The sequence below is a fragment of the Phoenix dactylifera genome, chromosome 4 (assembly GCF_009389715.1).
Source record: "Phoenix dactylifera cultivar Barhee BC4 chromosome 4, palm_55x_up_171113_PBpolish2nd_filt_p, whole genome shotgun sequence".
Taxonomy (NCBI): domain Eukaryota; kingdom Viridiplantae; phylum Streptophyta; class Magnoliopsida; order Arecales; family Arecaceae; genus Phoenix; species Phoenix dactylifera.
In genome coordinates this window covers 20,897,153-20,912,883 of record NC_052395.1, presented here as the reverse complement: position 1 = coordinate 20,912,883, position 15,731 = coordinate 20,897,153, and the positions used below count along the sequence as shown (strand labels likewise).

At 39.0% G+C, this 15,731-nt stretch overlaps 1 protein-coding gene across 3 annotated transcripts; it reads right to left on the bottom strand.

The window, feature by feature from the left end:
• Positions 1–422: 422 nt before the first annotated feature.
• On the bottom strand, positions 423–9,089 carry LOC103695817 (bidirectional sugar transporter SWEET2a-like). 3 transcript variants are annotated; one of them, XM_039125828.1, is made up of 8 exons: positions 8,480–9,089; positions 7,911–7,947; positions 7,608–7,824; positions 7,367–7,525; positions 7,116–7,235; positions 6,865–6,965; positions 2,590–2,668; positions 423–1,667 (listed from the first exon to the last, which is right to left on the bottom strand). In XM_039125828.1, the coding sequence occupies exons 1-8, from the start codon at positions 8,535–8,537 to the stop codon at positions 1,467–1,469; spliced, it is 972 nt and encodes a 323-aa protein (XP_038981756.1). In that variant the 5' UTR covers positions 8,538–9,089; the 3' UTR covers positions 423–1,466. The 3 variants fall into 3 exon arrangements, with proteins under 3 accessions (XP_038981756.1, XP_038981757.1, XP_008775459.2); XM_039125829.1 differs by having other exon boundaries at positions 429–611; positions 8,480–9,084; XM_008777237.4 differs by lacking the exons at positions 423–1,667; positions 2,590–2,668 and adding an exon at positions 5,795–6,214 and having other exon boundaries at positions 8,480–9,074.
• Positions 9,090–15,731: the final 6,642 nt, after the last annotated feature.

Genomic DNA, 15,731 nt, shown 5'->3' with positions numbered 1-15,731 from the left:
TGCTCTTGTTTTTTATTTCTTTTCATGAAAAAACATCTTTTTTATGTTTTTTCATGAAAAAACATCCCAGTGCATGAAGCTCTCGCCACTTTGTATCTAGGGAGGGTTAGATATATGCCATCTTATCCAAAAGGCTCCTATATTTCATACCTGACCTTACCATTGCTCTTTTGTTTTATTTTTAAAAGCCCAAAAAGAAAAATGAACTAGTATAACGAAATCTTTTGTTTTAGAGCTTTTGGAAACAAATATTTATTGCTTCCATAAAAGAATAAAATAAAATCACAGGATAGCAGAAGTCTTGTGCAAATACAACCAACAGTCAATCTCCATGTAATATTTCAGTAATTTGTAGAGAAATGGAAACACAAAATCACCAATGATGCCAAACAGGCCCTAAATTTGCTTTATATATATATATACATATAAAAAGAAAATGTCTATTGTAAACAATATAATGATGTAAGGGATGAAAAGAAATTGAATAAGGTGCATATTTTTGTCTGTCAAGTAATCCTTCTGACATGCTTGCGATTTCTCCTATGCGATTCCTGAATATCAATGCAGAACAGCATGGAACATGTAATATGGTAGTCGCTGCTTGGCATAGGCTACATAAACATACTTTAAGTCATAGATGGAGAGATATATAGAATATGGCTTTTAGGCGGATAAAAGGCTGTTGAACCAGAGAAGCACTTTTTTAGTTTTCTGTTTGATTCATACATGCCTTCCAGGTTTCAGGAATAAGCTTAAAGATAAACAATAACCCTTGAACATTATTTGTTTAGAACATTGGGAAATAAAGAAGATCTAAGCACACAAGTGGTCGAGGCAAAAAAAGAGTTGAGGTGGATGTATGATAAAACTGGGGAGTACAGGAATCAATGTGCAAGTTGCAACAGCTGAGAATAAAGTGGTTAACAAATTAACCAAGGATATCTGACTGCATCAGCAGTCTGACAAGCAGAGAAGGAACTAACAAGGAGAGAGGCTAGACTATGTGACGACATTTTATATGACTGCATCAACAGTCTGACAAGCAGAGGAGGAACCAACAAGGAGAGAGGCCAGATTATGTGTTGAAAGTTCAAGAACGAGAAACGAAAGAGCTATAACAGAGAGTATTTAGAAATGATTTGGAAGAACATGCAAAAGCAGTGGACATAGCCATAAAAGGAAGTAATCAGTGGAGAATGATTCATAAAGCACAGTACCAGAAGAATTCATAAAGTGGAGAAGCAATTAGTGTCTTCAAGCTTATAGCCTCATTCTAAATCCAAGTAAGACTGTTTTCATTACAAATGGGGATTAAAGATCTGATATGGAAATATGACATTATCTGTTAAGACCATTACAGATAATGTTGGTGGAGACAAGGAGAAGGTATTACTTTGGATTCTCCTAATGAGATTTAGGTAAAAAGCAGACAAGCCCACCTTTTTTAAAGTGCAGCAAGTTTATAATCAATCGAATGTCACATCTAGAGCTACAAACCTTTCTCCTCCAAAAGCACTTAGAATTATATTAATGAAAAGATATCGAAGAGTAGCATGTGGGAGCATGGAGAATGGATATGGCACAAACTTCACATCTTGAGGCATTTGGTTCTGGCACTTACAGTTTCTTGTTGGATGCAGCTGGAACAGTTGATGCTCCATGATCCACTATCACAAGACCAGATGACAACCACAAATTATACAGATGTTCTAGAGTTTCAAAATGCCCTACACTATCATGGATCATGATTGAAGAAAACTGCATCTGGTTTAGGACAAAATGGATCCTATTGTTTAGAGACTAATCTTCTTTTGTGCACGTAATTTCCTGAAACAAATTTAACTTTGTTTAAGCAATTAAAAACTGCATTGAACTTCGTTTTTCAGTGATCAATCTTTGTCATATATGGTGCATGAGTTTGGTTTATTGCAGAGCTGCACCAACATGGTGGTTCAACTTGAACAGTCATGAATAAAATAGGTGCCCACACATGTCGGAACATTTCTATTCATCATTAGAACACAATCCGAAATATTAAAGCGCAATTAAAATAGAATTCCATAGCATATCTTGTTTTGGTCTTATATCTGAATGATGTCATGTATCCATTCGTGTTGCTGCATCTCGATGATTAATGACAAATGATTATGAATTACAGAGCCTTCATTGATACTAGCATGATGCAACTCTTCAAACCAAAATTATGAAGAAGGTACATATGATTATTTCCGACAAAGGTTTCTCTGCATGTTTTGTGGGATTGGATTATATCTCTAAAAAGATTATTTTGAGTGTTATTACATAATAAATTTGAAAAGGAAAACCCCTAATTGGTAATGGATTAAATGGTGGACATGGTTAAAGAATGCAGTGCTTAAGAGAAAGGTTGTCACCAATAATGAGGCATGGAGATAAAATCGCAGTTGAAAGAAAATTATTTGACACCTAACAGGAAGTAGCATTTTTCAGGGGTTGGTTACTCTTTGACAAGGCAACACAGTAGTAGAGAAGTGCAGATGGCATCCTAACTCGCCATTTATTGTTCACTTGATGAAGACAAAAGCACAAGTTTTAAAGCAGGCCATGTACCTGGAATGAAGTGATAGACTGCCACCTCAAAGGGGCATACAGAGAAGATGAAGCTTTTAAGATAGCTCTAGTTGAGAACCTATACAGCATGTAGTTGTTCTTAGTTGTCCAAACAACAAAGCCAAATTATTCCATTTCTATGCACTTGGCCAGATGGCAAAGCAAGGATATTTTGGAGAAAACCTCATATTAGAATAAAATAAAACTGGATGCTTTAAGCATGAAGTAGCAGCCAGCTTATGCAACCACTTGTCCTAGCTCGATGCTCTTATGCTCAATTATTACGAGAGAAATTATGAGTTGGGAGCAAAATAAGCAGATACAAGCAGTTTCAACAAGCAAACAACAGATTAGAGGCATGGCTCACTTAGAGGGGAGTCAAAAGATTCCATCAGCTCCTCTGAAGGATAAGGGAATTAGTTGCTGCTAATATCTCCAATGCTGATGCTGAATGTTGATAAAAGGCTTGCAACTTAATAGTGATGGTGAAAACCATGGAATTGGCTTGATAGGTGACAGTTGATAAGTAAAAGCTTTCTAAACAATAATTCTTTATCATCAGGAAGAATAAGGTTCTAGAGGATTTCAAGCTAGATAAAAGGGTCTCTGGTCAACCAGTAACGCAGATTCAGTAAAAGTGCATGCCAAAACAGGTATAATATAAGCAGAGATCTAGAAGAGAGATCAAGAAGAGAGAAGGGGCAGGGGTAGGACAAGGACGATATCTAGCCACAAGAAACATGTCTTTTCATCGTAAACCATGCACCATGCTTCTAGTGGCCAGTCTCAATGCCCGTTTGTAGCCCTTTTTTCATGACTTCTATTACAAGTAAACTAGGACCCTTAGGCTAAATTTGAATGCCGAATAGCTAACCAGAGGATATATAGATTTAACCATTGGTTAGGGCCGGCCCAAAGAAAGGCCCACCGCAGTTCTAGAGTAAAGGCGTAAAGCTATTTCACTGAAACAGTGAAACTCTTGCCAAACCCTCGCCGTGAAACAGTAAAAACACCCACTCTTCTCCATCGCGGCGCCGTCGTCTTCCTTCCTGGACCTTGATATAACTCTCTCTCTCTCTCTTCTTTTCCTTATCTAGTCTTCCGATCCGCGCTAGGGAGGGAGAAGAGTCTCTCTTCTCTTCTAAGTTCTAATCGTCTTGCACGAAAGTTTTTTTATCTTTCAACTTCCTGGTGAAGTCATGCCTCCACTCACCGTCTTGGCTTCCTCCTTGGCCTTAAATTCCTCTGCTTCAGTGGAAATCGAAGCTCCAAACTCCAAAGATCCATCGATGGAGACCTGTGTCTTTATTACATGCAGGGTAGATGCATCAAGGTGCAATTTTGGAGCTCGGAACCTGTTTCAATTCCCTAAACTTGTTTTCTCGTCCCCTCTTTTTTTGTTGTTCTTTTTCGTTCCTTTTGCCTTTTGATGTTTAAATAAAAGAAGGATTTTTTTGATCTCCTGTTAAAGGTGCACAATTGTTCTGTTTTTGATGAAAATTTCTGCAAACAGTGTTATTGGTCCATTGGGCAGATTTTTCGGTCATTAGTGATAAAACGACTCAGGCCCTGTTTGGGGGAGCTTTTGGAGGGCCAAAAAGTAATCTGTACAAGAACTTTAAAAAGGGATGTAGCGCAGTTTCTGGCCTCCAAAAGTACTTTTAGATAAAAAATGATGTTTGGTAAAATTTTCGAAAAGCTGTTTCAGCTTTTGCGGAAAGTTGAAAACAGCTTTTGGGGAGAAGCTCCAATTTGGAGCTTTCCAAAAATGCTGTTTTCAGCTTTATCAGGAAGCTGTTTTTTGGACCAAAATACCCCCATTTAAATCACACTTTTTTTCCCCAAAACCCTTATCCCGCCTCTTCCTTTCTCCCTTTCCCTCTCAATCTTTTTCTTCCTTTCTCTCTATTTGTTAGAGAGATAAATGGTCATTAGAAGGATGAAAAATTAATTTACACTAATAATTATAATATTTTATATATTTATTATTGTATTATACTATAAATATAATATTATATTACATTATATCATAATATATTGATATGTTATTTAAATAATTTATTATTATATTAAATTATTATTCTATAATACATAATATTATAGTACTATATTATAATAATATTATATTGCATTACATTAATATTATACTATATCATATATTTATGTATTAATACATATTATATTTTATTATACTCTGTTATATAATACTGGTAATGTCTTTTATGGTCATTTTGTCACACAAAAGTACTTTCTCAGTTTGTTTACCAAACACATGTTAAAGTGTCACAGCACTTTAGAAATGTAGTTATCAAACAGCAAACAGCTTTTTATAAACGCTCTGCTTCAAACAGCTCTACTTCTAACAGCTCTACTTCCAAAAGCTCTACTACTAACAGCTCCCCCAAACAGGGCCTCAACCATTTTTGATTTTCTTGGAATCTTGATTTTCCATGGTTATGGTTGGTTACATAAAGCAATTTCCATGTCATTTTTTGTAAAAGTTGAAAATTCTACCAACTTTTGTGGAATTAAATCAACAATATAGAGTATGATACTAAAGAGTGTGATGGAACAAGATAAGAAAACTGAAAACGAGCTCATGTTAAATTGGAGAAAGCATATGGTATGGTACCTTGAGAGATGCTGTATTTGTGGGCATCAAGGGACGAAGGTGTACTTCATAACTTGTCCACCTCCTCCTTTCCCATATCTTTTACTTCACTCGAGGCCAGATATTACTTGTCTATGAGAATCTGTACTTATGATTTTTCTTTTCCTAATCCTTTTATTTCCCTTGTAACCTATTCTCATTATTTTATGCATCGAATTCTTAAGTTCTTTTTAACCTGGTTGATTGGGTCTAGTAAAATCTAGGTTTCCTATTTTTTTAAAATCCATGAATATGTTGTGAATTAATTTCTTACGGCTGTTTAGATGTGTGTATTTTCTGTGTTCTGGAGTTTTTTCTTGGATATATTGTTGTCTAAATTTAGTGATTCATATCTGTTATTATTGTTAACATGAGTTGCTTTCCTACTTGAAAAAAAAAACTCCATGAGATTGAAAATAGTATTTTAATGAATATTGAGTACAAAAAATTTGATTAGTAATTTTGCATCTCAAAAAGCTAGACGAATTATTTTTAAATAAATTTTCAAAGTATTTTACACTTATTAAAATTTTTTCATCATTTTTTCCAAAAAAAAACAAGGCTTCCCTCAGTAAGTTCGTCTTAGGCCCTAAATGCATAGGGCCGCCCCTGCCATTGGTAACCACCTCCAAAATCAGCTAACCAGCGGTTAAAGTTATCCATCGTTTAACATTCCCACGGTTAGTGGAATAAGTTGTTGAAAATTGAAAGAGTTAGAAGAGAAAACTCTGATGATTAACTTTATTTCACGCTCCCACATGAAATAAAATTAACCAGATTAAGTACCTCTTTTACCCTTTGAACAAATAACTTTATCCACCACATTTTTGTTGGTGTTTGGTTGTTTAAACTGATAGGCTTCCCTCATCCACCATTTGAGCAGCAACCAACATAACCTCAGTAGCCAAGTAACCAATCTCCATATCGATGCCTAAAATATTTCTTGAATTGCGAAATCCAGAAGTCTACAGATCTCTGTATAGAAAAACACCTAAAATAATAAAAAATCAAATTCTGAAGATTGGATGTCTTATTCAACCAAATACATCCCTAAGTAGGAATTTTCTAGACAAATTTTACTTGAAATAGGAGTCTAAAACAAACCATAAGAATCTGCATGTGTGTGTATGTGTGTGTGCATATAGATGCATATATGTGTGAGCATGCATGCATGTGTGTGCGTGCGTGCGCCTGTGAAACATTTTACAAAAATGAAAGGAAATTATATATAAATCTCTAGATGATGTGATTAGAGAACTCAACAACAATATAAAAAGCATACAAGTGTTCTCTGTCATTCAGTCAAAAGTTATTTGAGCATATTCTTGGTTAATGCAATTCAAAAATGACTTAGCTTTGTTAAGAAACCTGGAACTCATTTCCAGTATATTTGAATCATCTACTAAACCAAGGATATCTGATGCCCCATAGGAAATGTGCATATATATAACAAACAGCTTGCAGGAACTAAGTCAAGAGATAGACCACTAATATATGACTGCTATATATTTTTTAAACAACATCGATACATAATACATGATTCCCGCAACAAAATTATGAAAGAATTACAAGGAAACAATGAATCATACACTTGACCTTTTTAAGATGAGAGTCATCCATCTGACCTTAGCAATGGCAACCTAGACTCTTCTCTTGATTTCCTGCTATAGTATGCATATACCAGCAATTGTATGACCCCCAAGACTGTTCCAATCCCATTTGGAATCTGAAATTCACATTTAAGTTAATGAGGAATTAATTTACAAAGGAAAAAAAAATGTTAGGCTGAGAAGACAATCTTCTATTGTATTAGAAAACTAATTAGTGCAAAATAAATAATACCACCAGTGAAATGAAAATTTAGCAGTATCCTTACATATATGAAAAAGTCATGCAACAGCATCCCATATGCAAAAAATGATACACTCATCAAAAAGGTTGCAAGGGATAGGTAGAAAGGCATGAATTCGACACTCCTTGTCTGTATTACCAAATGCTGATGAATAAAAGCATGAAAAGAAGCCTGTTAGAGCTAAACATTACCAACTCATCTATGAACACTGAATGTAATGGGGTTATCACACTTCACATATAGATTCCAAGTCAGAGAATTAAGAGAAAACATACAATGATAAATAAAGGTGACGCAAACATGGAAATGAGGGAAGCAACACTTAGATATCCAACAAGAGTTTGCCGTGCTTGGTGATCGAACAACTCAAGGCTGACATATATGATGAGAGAAAAAACACAGAAAACTGCTATCAGCAATCCAGACATTTTCATCTGCAAAACAAATCATAGGAAAACTTATTAATGGCATAAACATGATACAAGGGGATTGAAAAATTGAAGGGGATGAAATTACCCTTCTTGTAGTATCTGCATATATAATGAAGAGGGTCACATAGACCAGCTGAAAAGCAGCGCCGATGGAATTGACTGTAGCAACCAAGATTACACCATAGGACACACAGGGAAGACCATACCACATGCAGATCAAGCAGTTCAAGAGGGAGTACACATAGGGTAACCCCGAGAATTGCTCTATTGATTTGTTTCTGACAATTCTTTTGAACGTGGGTCTGAAAGCAATCAAACATGAACGGAAAGAATCGATGAGATGTTTTCAAAATAAGCAACTAAGAAAGGAATGGAAGGGTGCGCTTACATCGGTGAGACAAACAACACAAATGCAAAGAGGTTACCTGCAAACAAAAAGGAGATGGTTTGGTCATACTCTTTCGTAAATGCGACTAACATAACATCAAAAATAATGGAGAAATCGAATGGAGATCGTAAGCCCGATCCTACAGCTAGTTCAAAGTTTATAATAAACCCCTGTTATCCCAGAAGCAACCGCCAGAATCAAATGGAGAAATCAACAGAGATTGCTAATGGATCAGTATATAACCGCGTGGCGTACAGATGTTCCCTGAGGGGCAAAAATCCTGGCTTCCCATTTCATTTTGCTCTCCTCTTTAAGTTTGTGTTTGTTAATATCAACAATATCGAACGCCTCATACCAAAAAAATTGATAATCTTCTTTGATCCCAAAACCAGGACGTGAACTGATGAAAAGCGTCCACAATAGACTACCCAACTACCTTCTGTTTTCGGGCAGCACGCCATTTTACAAGATAAGGAAACATCACAGCTCAGACCAAGCGCAGAAAAATGTATGCGTCTGCGATATATACAAAAGAGAAAGGGACATGTAAAAGAGGGTGGAGTTGTTACCAGCAATTCCAGCCGCATAGGTGCCGATGCCATAGAAGGAGGCCGCTGAAGAAACCATCAATCCCTTCTCTCTCTGTGTTCTCGCCACCCAACAAAACAAACCCTCACACACTCTCTCTTTCTCGCTCTCAAAGCTGGGAGGGAGGTGGGTGTTTAATAGGCTGGAATACAGGTAGTACCCCCCTGTGCGGCTTCCTTGGGCTTGTGACTCATTTGGGTTCCCAAAAACCACGCCGCCCTCCCCCGACGCACGAAAATTGCCATCCCCTCCCCCGCCCCGGTCAACCACCGCTCGTGGCCCGCATGTGCTTTTTATTTTTATTACACCTTTCCCTTTCTATTCCGATCTCCCCGTCGCTGCCGTCGGTCTCTAGCGGTGAAACATGAGATCGCGAGCCGAGACTACCATTTCACCATGCAATATGACAAATGGGCAAGTGACCAGTGTTTGAGGAAAAAATATCTCGTCCTGGCTTCATCCTATTGCTGATCTCCTCGTCTTTTACCGTGGACGGAGGACGAGGCAGCGTAATCAACAAGAAAAAGAACCTTATCCTCAACTTGTTCATGCAAACATCGGTATCATTGAATTAATTTATTTTATTCTTGCAAGGGACGTGAGCTCGGATTCGGATATTCCGGTTTATAAATTCAGCAAAGCGACCATGGAAACAAGCTATTGCAGGCATCATAGTTTAGTCAATTCGATCCTTGATGGGGTTGCCACTTGTCAATTGTCTCAAGTAACGAAAGGTTGAATCAGAAAGCAAAATGATTTCATCATACAAATGGATACCGACATATTCGTAATATTGTATCACCTGGATTGTGACCCAGGCTCTGCCCTGGTGTGTATTTTATAGACATATTGGTGATGTTGACGAGGACAAAAAAAAATTCAATAGAGATAGCTACTCTATATATACAAAGCAACTTGTTTTTTTTGGCAAACACGCATACAGCTCATTCAATGATGTCCTCACAACACGAGCACAAGGAAAAGAAGAAACAAAAAAAAAAAAGGCATAGAGATGATCTGATAATATATACTATGTGTGACTCACGCAAAGTCGAGGAAAAATTTAGAGTAGATGTAGCGTATAATAGATGTTGCCACCATCATTGGACCCACAACCAATTAGCATAATCTCTGCACGTTTTATGCGCATTCCATAAGAAAGAAAAAAGCGACAGAGATGAAAAGAGGAGCTATCATATTTCTCACCCTATGCAAAAGGAACTTCTCTCTCTCCCCACCTTATAATAATATATGCCCCATGAAATTTTTTGAGGAAAAAACCTCCCTTAATTAGTATCTAGAGATTTCACTCCTAGACTTCGAAGTCATACATCCAACTCCAAAAGTTCTGTTCGTTTATAATTATAATTATAGATTAGTAGTCGACGGTCTTACATTAACTATTCTCTTGATCTTCCTAAGCCTACAGCATCTTTTGAAATATAAACATACAAATATAAATATACCTATATTCCATTTTTCACTTCAATTTATATTCTTACTAAAGAACACTTCAATTATATCAGCCAAACTTTAGAAAAAATATAGACCAGCCAATCATATTTTTCCCAAAAATGTCCAATCTCATATAAAAGAAAGGAGTCAGCATGAGTTGAATTTCTAATCCTCACCATCCCCACCAATAGTGATGGCGGTGGTGGCAGATGAAATGAGTGGATCTGGATTTAATATCCATCGAGAGAGCAAATAATGGATCATTGTCCTTGACCACCTCCACTGATGGGGGTGTGAAGACAATAACAACGTAACGGATTCCTTATCCATGGAGTTCGCACAAGCATATGTCAGAAATCTTGCAGGCATTAGTTTACTCTCATATTAATTATGCATTAAAGAGATTTTAGATATTTATACAAAAAAGCTATGAGATAATATCTTGTAGCTAACTTTTTTTTGTTTTTTGGATAATATCCTGAAGAACCTATGCAGGCATAGAAGTATTTGGACAGCAATGGACGAGAACCATGGATTAGGACAAATTGAGATGAAAACCTAATCCAACGCTTGGGCTTTGGATTCAAACCCCAAACCAGACTTGGGAGTTGGGACGAGGCCAAGGGTTACCATACTCGATCTAGACTTTATTCAAGCTTGGAGTTTTGGACCAAAACCTAGCCCAAACCTCTTTAGGCTAGGCATAAACATCCTATAGAACCTGTTACCAAGCCTCCGCCTTGAGCGGAACTTCTGCACCATTCTAGCTATCTCTATGATGATCCCAGTGAATCAGATAAGCTGTTAGTGAGTTGTTGTAACACACCTCGATACGAGGAACCACTTCCGTAAACTGTTATGTGGATCTCCTTGTATATATATCTCTTGAAAAACACTGATAAGTGTGAGAGTTCTTTCAGTAAAACTACCGTTCATCTCTTCTATATGGTAGCAGAGCCTGTTTCCTATCTCCATCGAGGTTTTTTTTTTCTGATCCAAGCTTGCACCATGGCTGACTCCTCTTCTCATATCTCCCCGTCGGTACAGCCGTCTTCCTTTTCTCTCACTAAAAATTCTCTAGTTGCCATCAATGCCTCTACTCAAATAACTGCTCGTCTTACCCCGAATAATTTTTCCTATTGGAGTGCTCAGTTTGAGTCGCTACTTCATGGCTATAATCTCTATGGTTATGTCGATGGTACTCTTCCATTTTCCTCTGTATCTACTGACACTTCTGCACCACTACCTAGTTCTTCTATCCACTGGTTCCGTCAAGATAAACTTATTCTGAGCACCATTCTGGCTTCGGTTTCTAATGCTGTCATACCCCTCATAGCAACCTCCAAAACCTCCCACGAAGCCTGGAGCAAACTGACCAAGCTTTATGCTAGTCGCTCCCGCACTCGTGTTATGCAGCTTAAAGAGGCATTAACCTTTATTCAATGTGGTAACCGTGGTGTTGCTGAATATTTACAGTCTGTGAGAACCATTGCTGATGAACTTGCACTCATTGATTCTCCCTTATCTGAAGATGATGTTACTCTTTATGTTCTTAATGGTCTTGGTGCTGAGTTCCGGGACATTGCTGCTCCCATTCGGGCACGCGAGTCCTCCTTATCCTTTGAAGAACTCCATGATTTGCTGGTAAGCCATGAGGTCTATCTAAAGCGTCTTGAGGCATCCTCTCAAACAATGGTGGCTACTGCCAATTCTACCCAACGCAGGCAGACATCTGGACAGCGCTTCTCCAGACGTAACTCGCTCTCTTTTCGTCCAACCCAAGATCACAAGGGAGACTCCAAGTACCGACACTCTAAGCCAAGGTACGCTCCCAAATGCCAGCTCTGTGATAGTGTTGGCCATACTGCGAAGACTTGTCCCCAGCTGTCTTCTTCCGAACCCACTGCAAACTGTGTGTCTACTGCTCATCCCGATGACAAACGTTGGCTCATTGATTCCGCTGCATCACACAACATCACTACCAAGCTATCGAATCTTCATCTCCATTCTAAATATGATGGCTCAGATGAAGTTGTAATTGGTGACAGCTCAGGTTTGCCGGTGACACGTTGGTTTGTTATCTCTTCCATTTCCTGATCGTATATTTCATATTGCTGATACCCTCTGCGTCCCCACTCTTCAGAAAAATCTCATCTCTGTTCATCAATTCACCAAGCAAAATGATGTTTTTCTTGAGTTTCATCCATCATTTTTTCTTGTAAAGGATCGGAGAATGGGGAAGCTTCTTCTACAAGGACCGTGTGAGCATGGTATGTATCCTCTTCCGGAATCACGTGCGCTTCAGACACCACATAGTCATGTTCACAGCTCTGTAATTTGTGTGCTATTAATAAAGCTCACAAGTTGCCCTTCAAATCCCATGGTATGACGAGTACTGCTCCCTTTGAGCTTCTATACACTGATGTCTGGGTCCATCTCCCGTTGCTAGTATCACTGGACACAAGTATTACATTATTTTTGTTGACCAGTTCACCAAATATGTGTGGTTTTATCCACTCAAACAGAAGTCTGAGGTCCGGACTCCATTCCCGCAGTTCCATCGAATGGTTTCCACTCGGTTCAACACCCAAATTCGTGGACTATACTCTGACAATGGTGGAGAGTTTGTTGCCTTGCAATCCTATCTCTCTGCCCATGGGATCAGCCATTATACATCGGCTCCACACACTCCCCAGCAAAACGGAGTATCTGAACGTCGACATCGTCATGTAGTTGAGACTGGCCTTACACTCCTCACTCATGCTTCTCTTCCACAAGACCTCTGGTCATATGCCTTCTCTACTGCTAGTTATCTCATCAACCGTATGCCCACTCCAATACTACAATATAAGTCACCTTTTGAGGCTCTGTTTGGCTTGTCACCAAATTATCTCAAGCTAAGAACCTTTGGCTGCCGCTGCTATCCGTGGCTAAAGCCTTACACCACTCACAAGTTACAATCCAAATCCCCTTCCCTGTCTTTTTGTTGGCTACTCTACCAGTCAGAGTGCCTACCTGTGCCTTCATCTTCCCACGAATCTTCTTTATGTCTCCCGTCATGTCCAATTTGATGAGTCTGTTTTTCCATGCAACGAGTCCGCTCCCACAAACCAACAATCGATGCCACCCCCTGGAATGCACTCATCTGCAGTTTCTTCGGTGTCCTTTGTGCCAATGGAGGTTTCTACTGCTGTCACACCCATGCAAGCACGTCCTTCTGATGACGCTTCCTCCTCCACTACGGCTGTGTTGTCGTTGTTTGACTTGCCATCACCCCCCACATCCTCTGATGCACCTTCTGCTACTGTTCCTCTGGAACATCCTCCGGCTACTCCACCTCCTCGTCAGCATCACATGATCACCCGATCCATGAACAATATCTATCGGCCGAAACAACTATTTGTTGCCACCAAATATCCACTACCTGAACCTCTTGAACCAACCTGTGTCAGCCAGGCTCTCAAGGACCCACGCCGGCGTGCTGCAATGTCGGATGAATTCACAGCTCTTCTCGGCCGGTGTTACATGCTACTGCCTTGTCTACGTGGATGATCTTATTATCACAGGCAGCAATTCTTCTTTTGTTTCACAGATTATTACACAACTAAGTGACCGATTTTCCACTAAAGACTTGGGGAATCTTCACTACTTCTTGGGCATCGAGGTAATCTCTACAACTCAGGGGCTTTTTCTCTCACAGCACAAATATGTGCGTGATCTCCTCGCTCGCACCAACATGGATGGAGCTAAGACAGTTCAGACCCCTCTATCCACCAGCACTCCCCTTGTTCTCCTAGATGGCTCCTCCCCTGCAGATAGCACTGAATATCGCAGTGTCATAGGCAGCCTTCAGTACCTCAGTCTCACCCAACCGGATATTGTCTTTGCTGTGAATAGGCTCTCCCAGTTCATGCATAAGCCGACTATCAACCACTGGGCAGCTACCAAGTGACTACTCAGGTATCTCAAGCATACCATCTTTCATGGCATTCACCTCCGGAAGAATAGTGCATTGCAACTCAGCACCTATACGGACGCCGACTGGGCTGGAGATCATGACACTCGGGTATCGACTACCGCCTTCATCACATTCCTTGGTTGTAATCCCATTTCCTGGACAGCTCGCAAACAACATGTTGTCTCCCGCTCGTCCACTGAAGCTGAATTCCGTGCCTTGGCAGCTGCTACCTCTGAAACAGTTTGGCTACAATCTCTTCTTTCTGAACTTGGCCTCCAGCTTCCACAAGCTCCGCAGCTCTACTGTGATAATATTGGAGCCAACCACTTTAGTCTAAATCCAGTACAACATTCTCGCATGAAGCACATTGAAATTGATTTACTTTTTGTCCGTGATCTTGTGCAAAAAGAAAAAATCAGTATTCATCATGTTCATACTATAGATCAGTTGGCAGACCTGATGACTAAAACTCTGCCTCGCCACCGGTTTCATCTGCTTAAATCCAAGATTGGCCTTGCTGATGGCTCGTCCATCTTGAGGGGGCATATAGAACCTATTACCAAGCCTCCGCCTTGAGCGGAACTTCTGCACCATTCTAGCTATCTCTATGATGATCCCAGTGAATCAGATAAACTGTTAGTGAGTTGTTGTAACACACCTCGATACGAGGAACCACTTCCGTAAACTGTTATGTGGATCTCCTTGTACATATATCTTTTGAAAAACACTGATAAGTGTGAGAGTTCTTTCAGTAAAACTACTGTTCATCTCTTCTATACATCCAACCCCATAGCAGGATGACCAAGACCAATTTACAGCTCTAACGACAATTTGCATAACTAAGTTTTCCAAACCTCTTTAGGCTAGGCATAACACACCCAATCCCATGGAAGGATGACCAAGACCAATTTACAATTCTAACTACACTTTGCATAACTAAATTTTATTTAAAAGAACACTAATAAGCCTTATATTTTAAATAATTCTATAAAAGCGTTAAACTTATGCAAGTAAACTGAAAAAATAAGTTATTTTTCATAAATGACAAATAGGTAAAACACCAAGCAAGTGCTTAGATGCTAGTTAAAGAATGAATTGCTCAAAGTTATCCAGTCAACTAACCAAACATCAAGCAAAAAGCGGTAATGAGGGAAAATTGTACTCAACCATGCTAAAGTTATTTCAAGGTGACATAACCTTAACCATCCAAAACTCTCCCTCGCCCTCTCTAATTTTTCACTTTTTTCACAACCTTGTAGAATCCTCGCGCTTTAAGGGCAGGAGGTCGTAGATCAAACTCCACCTTTTTTAGTTCTGAGTTGCTAATCCATTAGCCGCTTCCAGGGAACGAAGGAGAGGTGAAGAACCATGAGATAGGACTCATCTTCTTTCCCCCCATCTTGAAAACCTTAATCCCACTAACCATGGAAGCACCAAGTAAACATCGAATAAAGTTACACAGAAAGACTGGTCAGGTGATGAATACCAATTATTAAAGTTATTCAAGAAGCGGTCAGCTATTCAACAACCAAACGGTGTAAAATTACTTTCTTCTGCATAACTAAACCACAACCTATAATTAACATTTCACATTAATTTAGATATAAAACTAACATAAAGGGTTATTTTTTAAATTAACATAACTTTTCCTGAGACATTATGTAAATACAAATAATAGAGGGTGTGATATTTGTAAAACACCCCTTTCCTTCTTTTTTTCCCATTCCGGTAACTTCATATAAGCAGGCTTCAACCAGCAAAATGGTGATTCCTCAAGCAAGATTCAACAAGCAAAAGGGTAGTTCTCAGATCCCAACCCA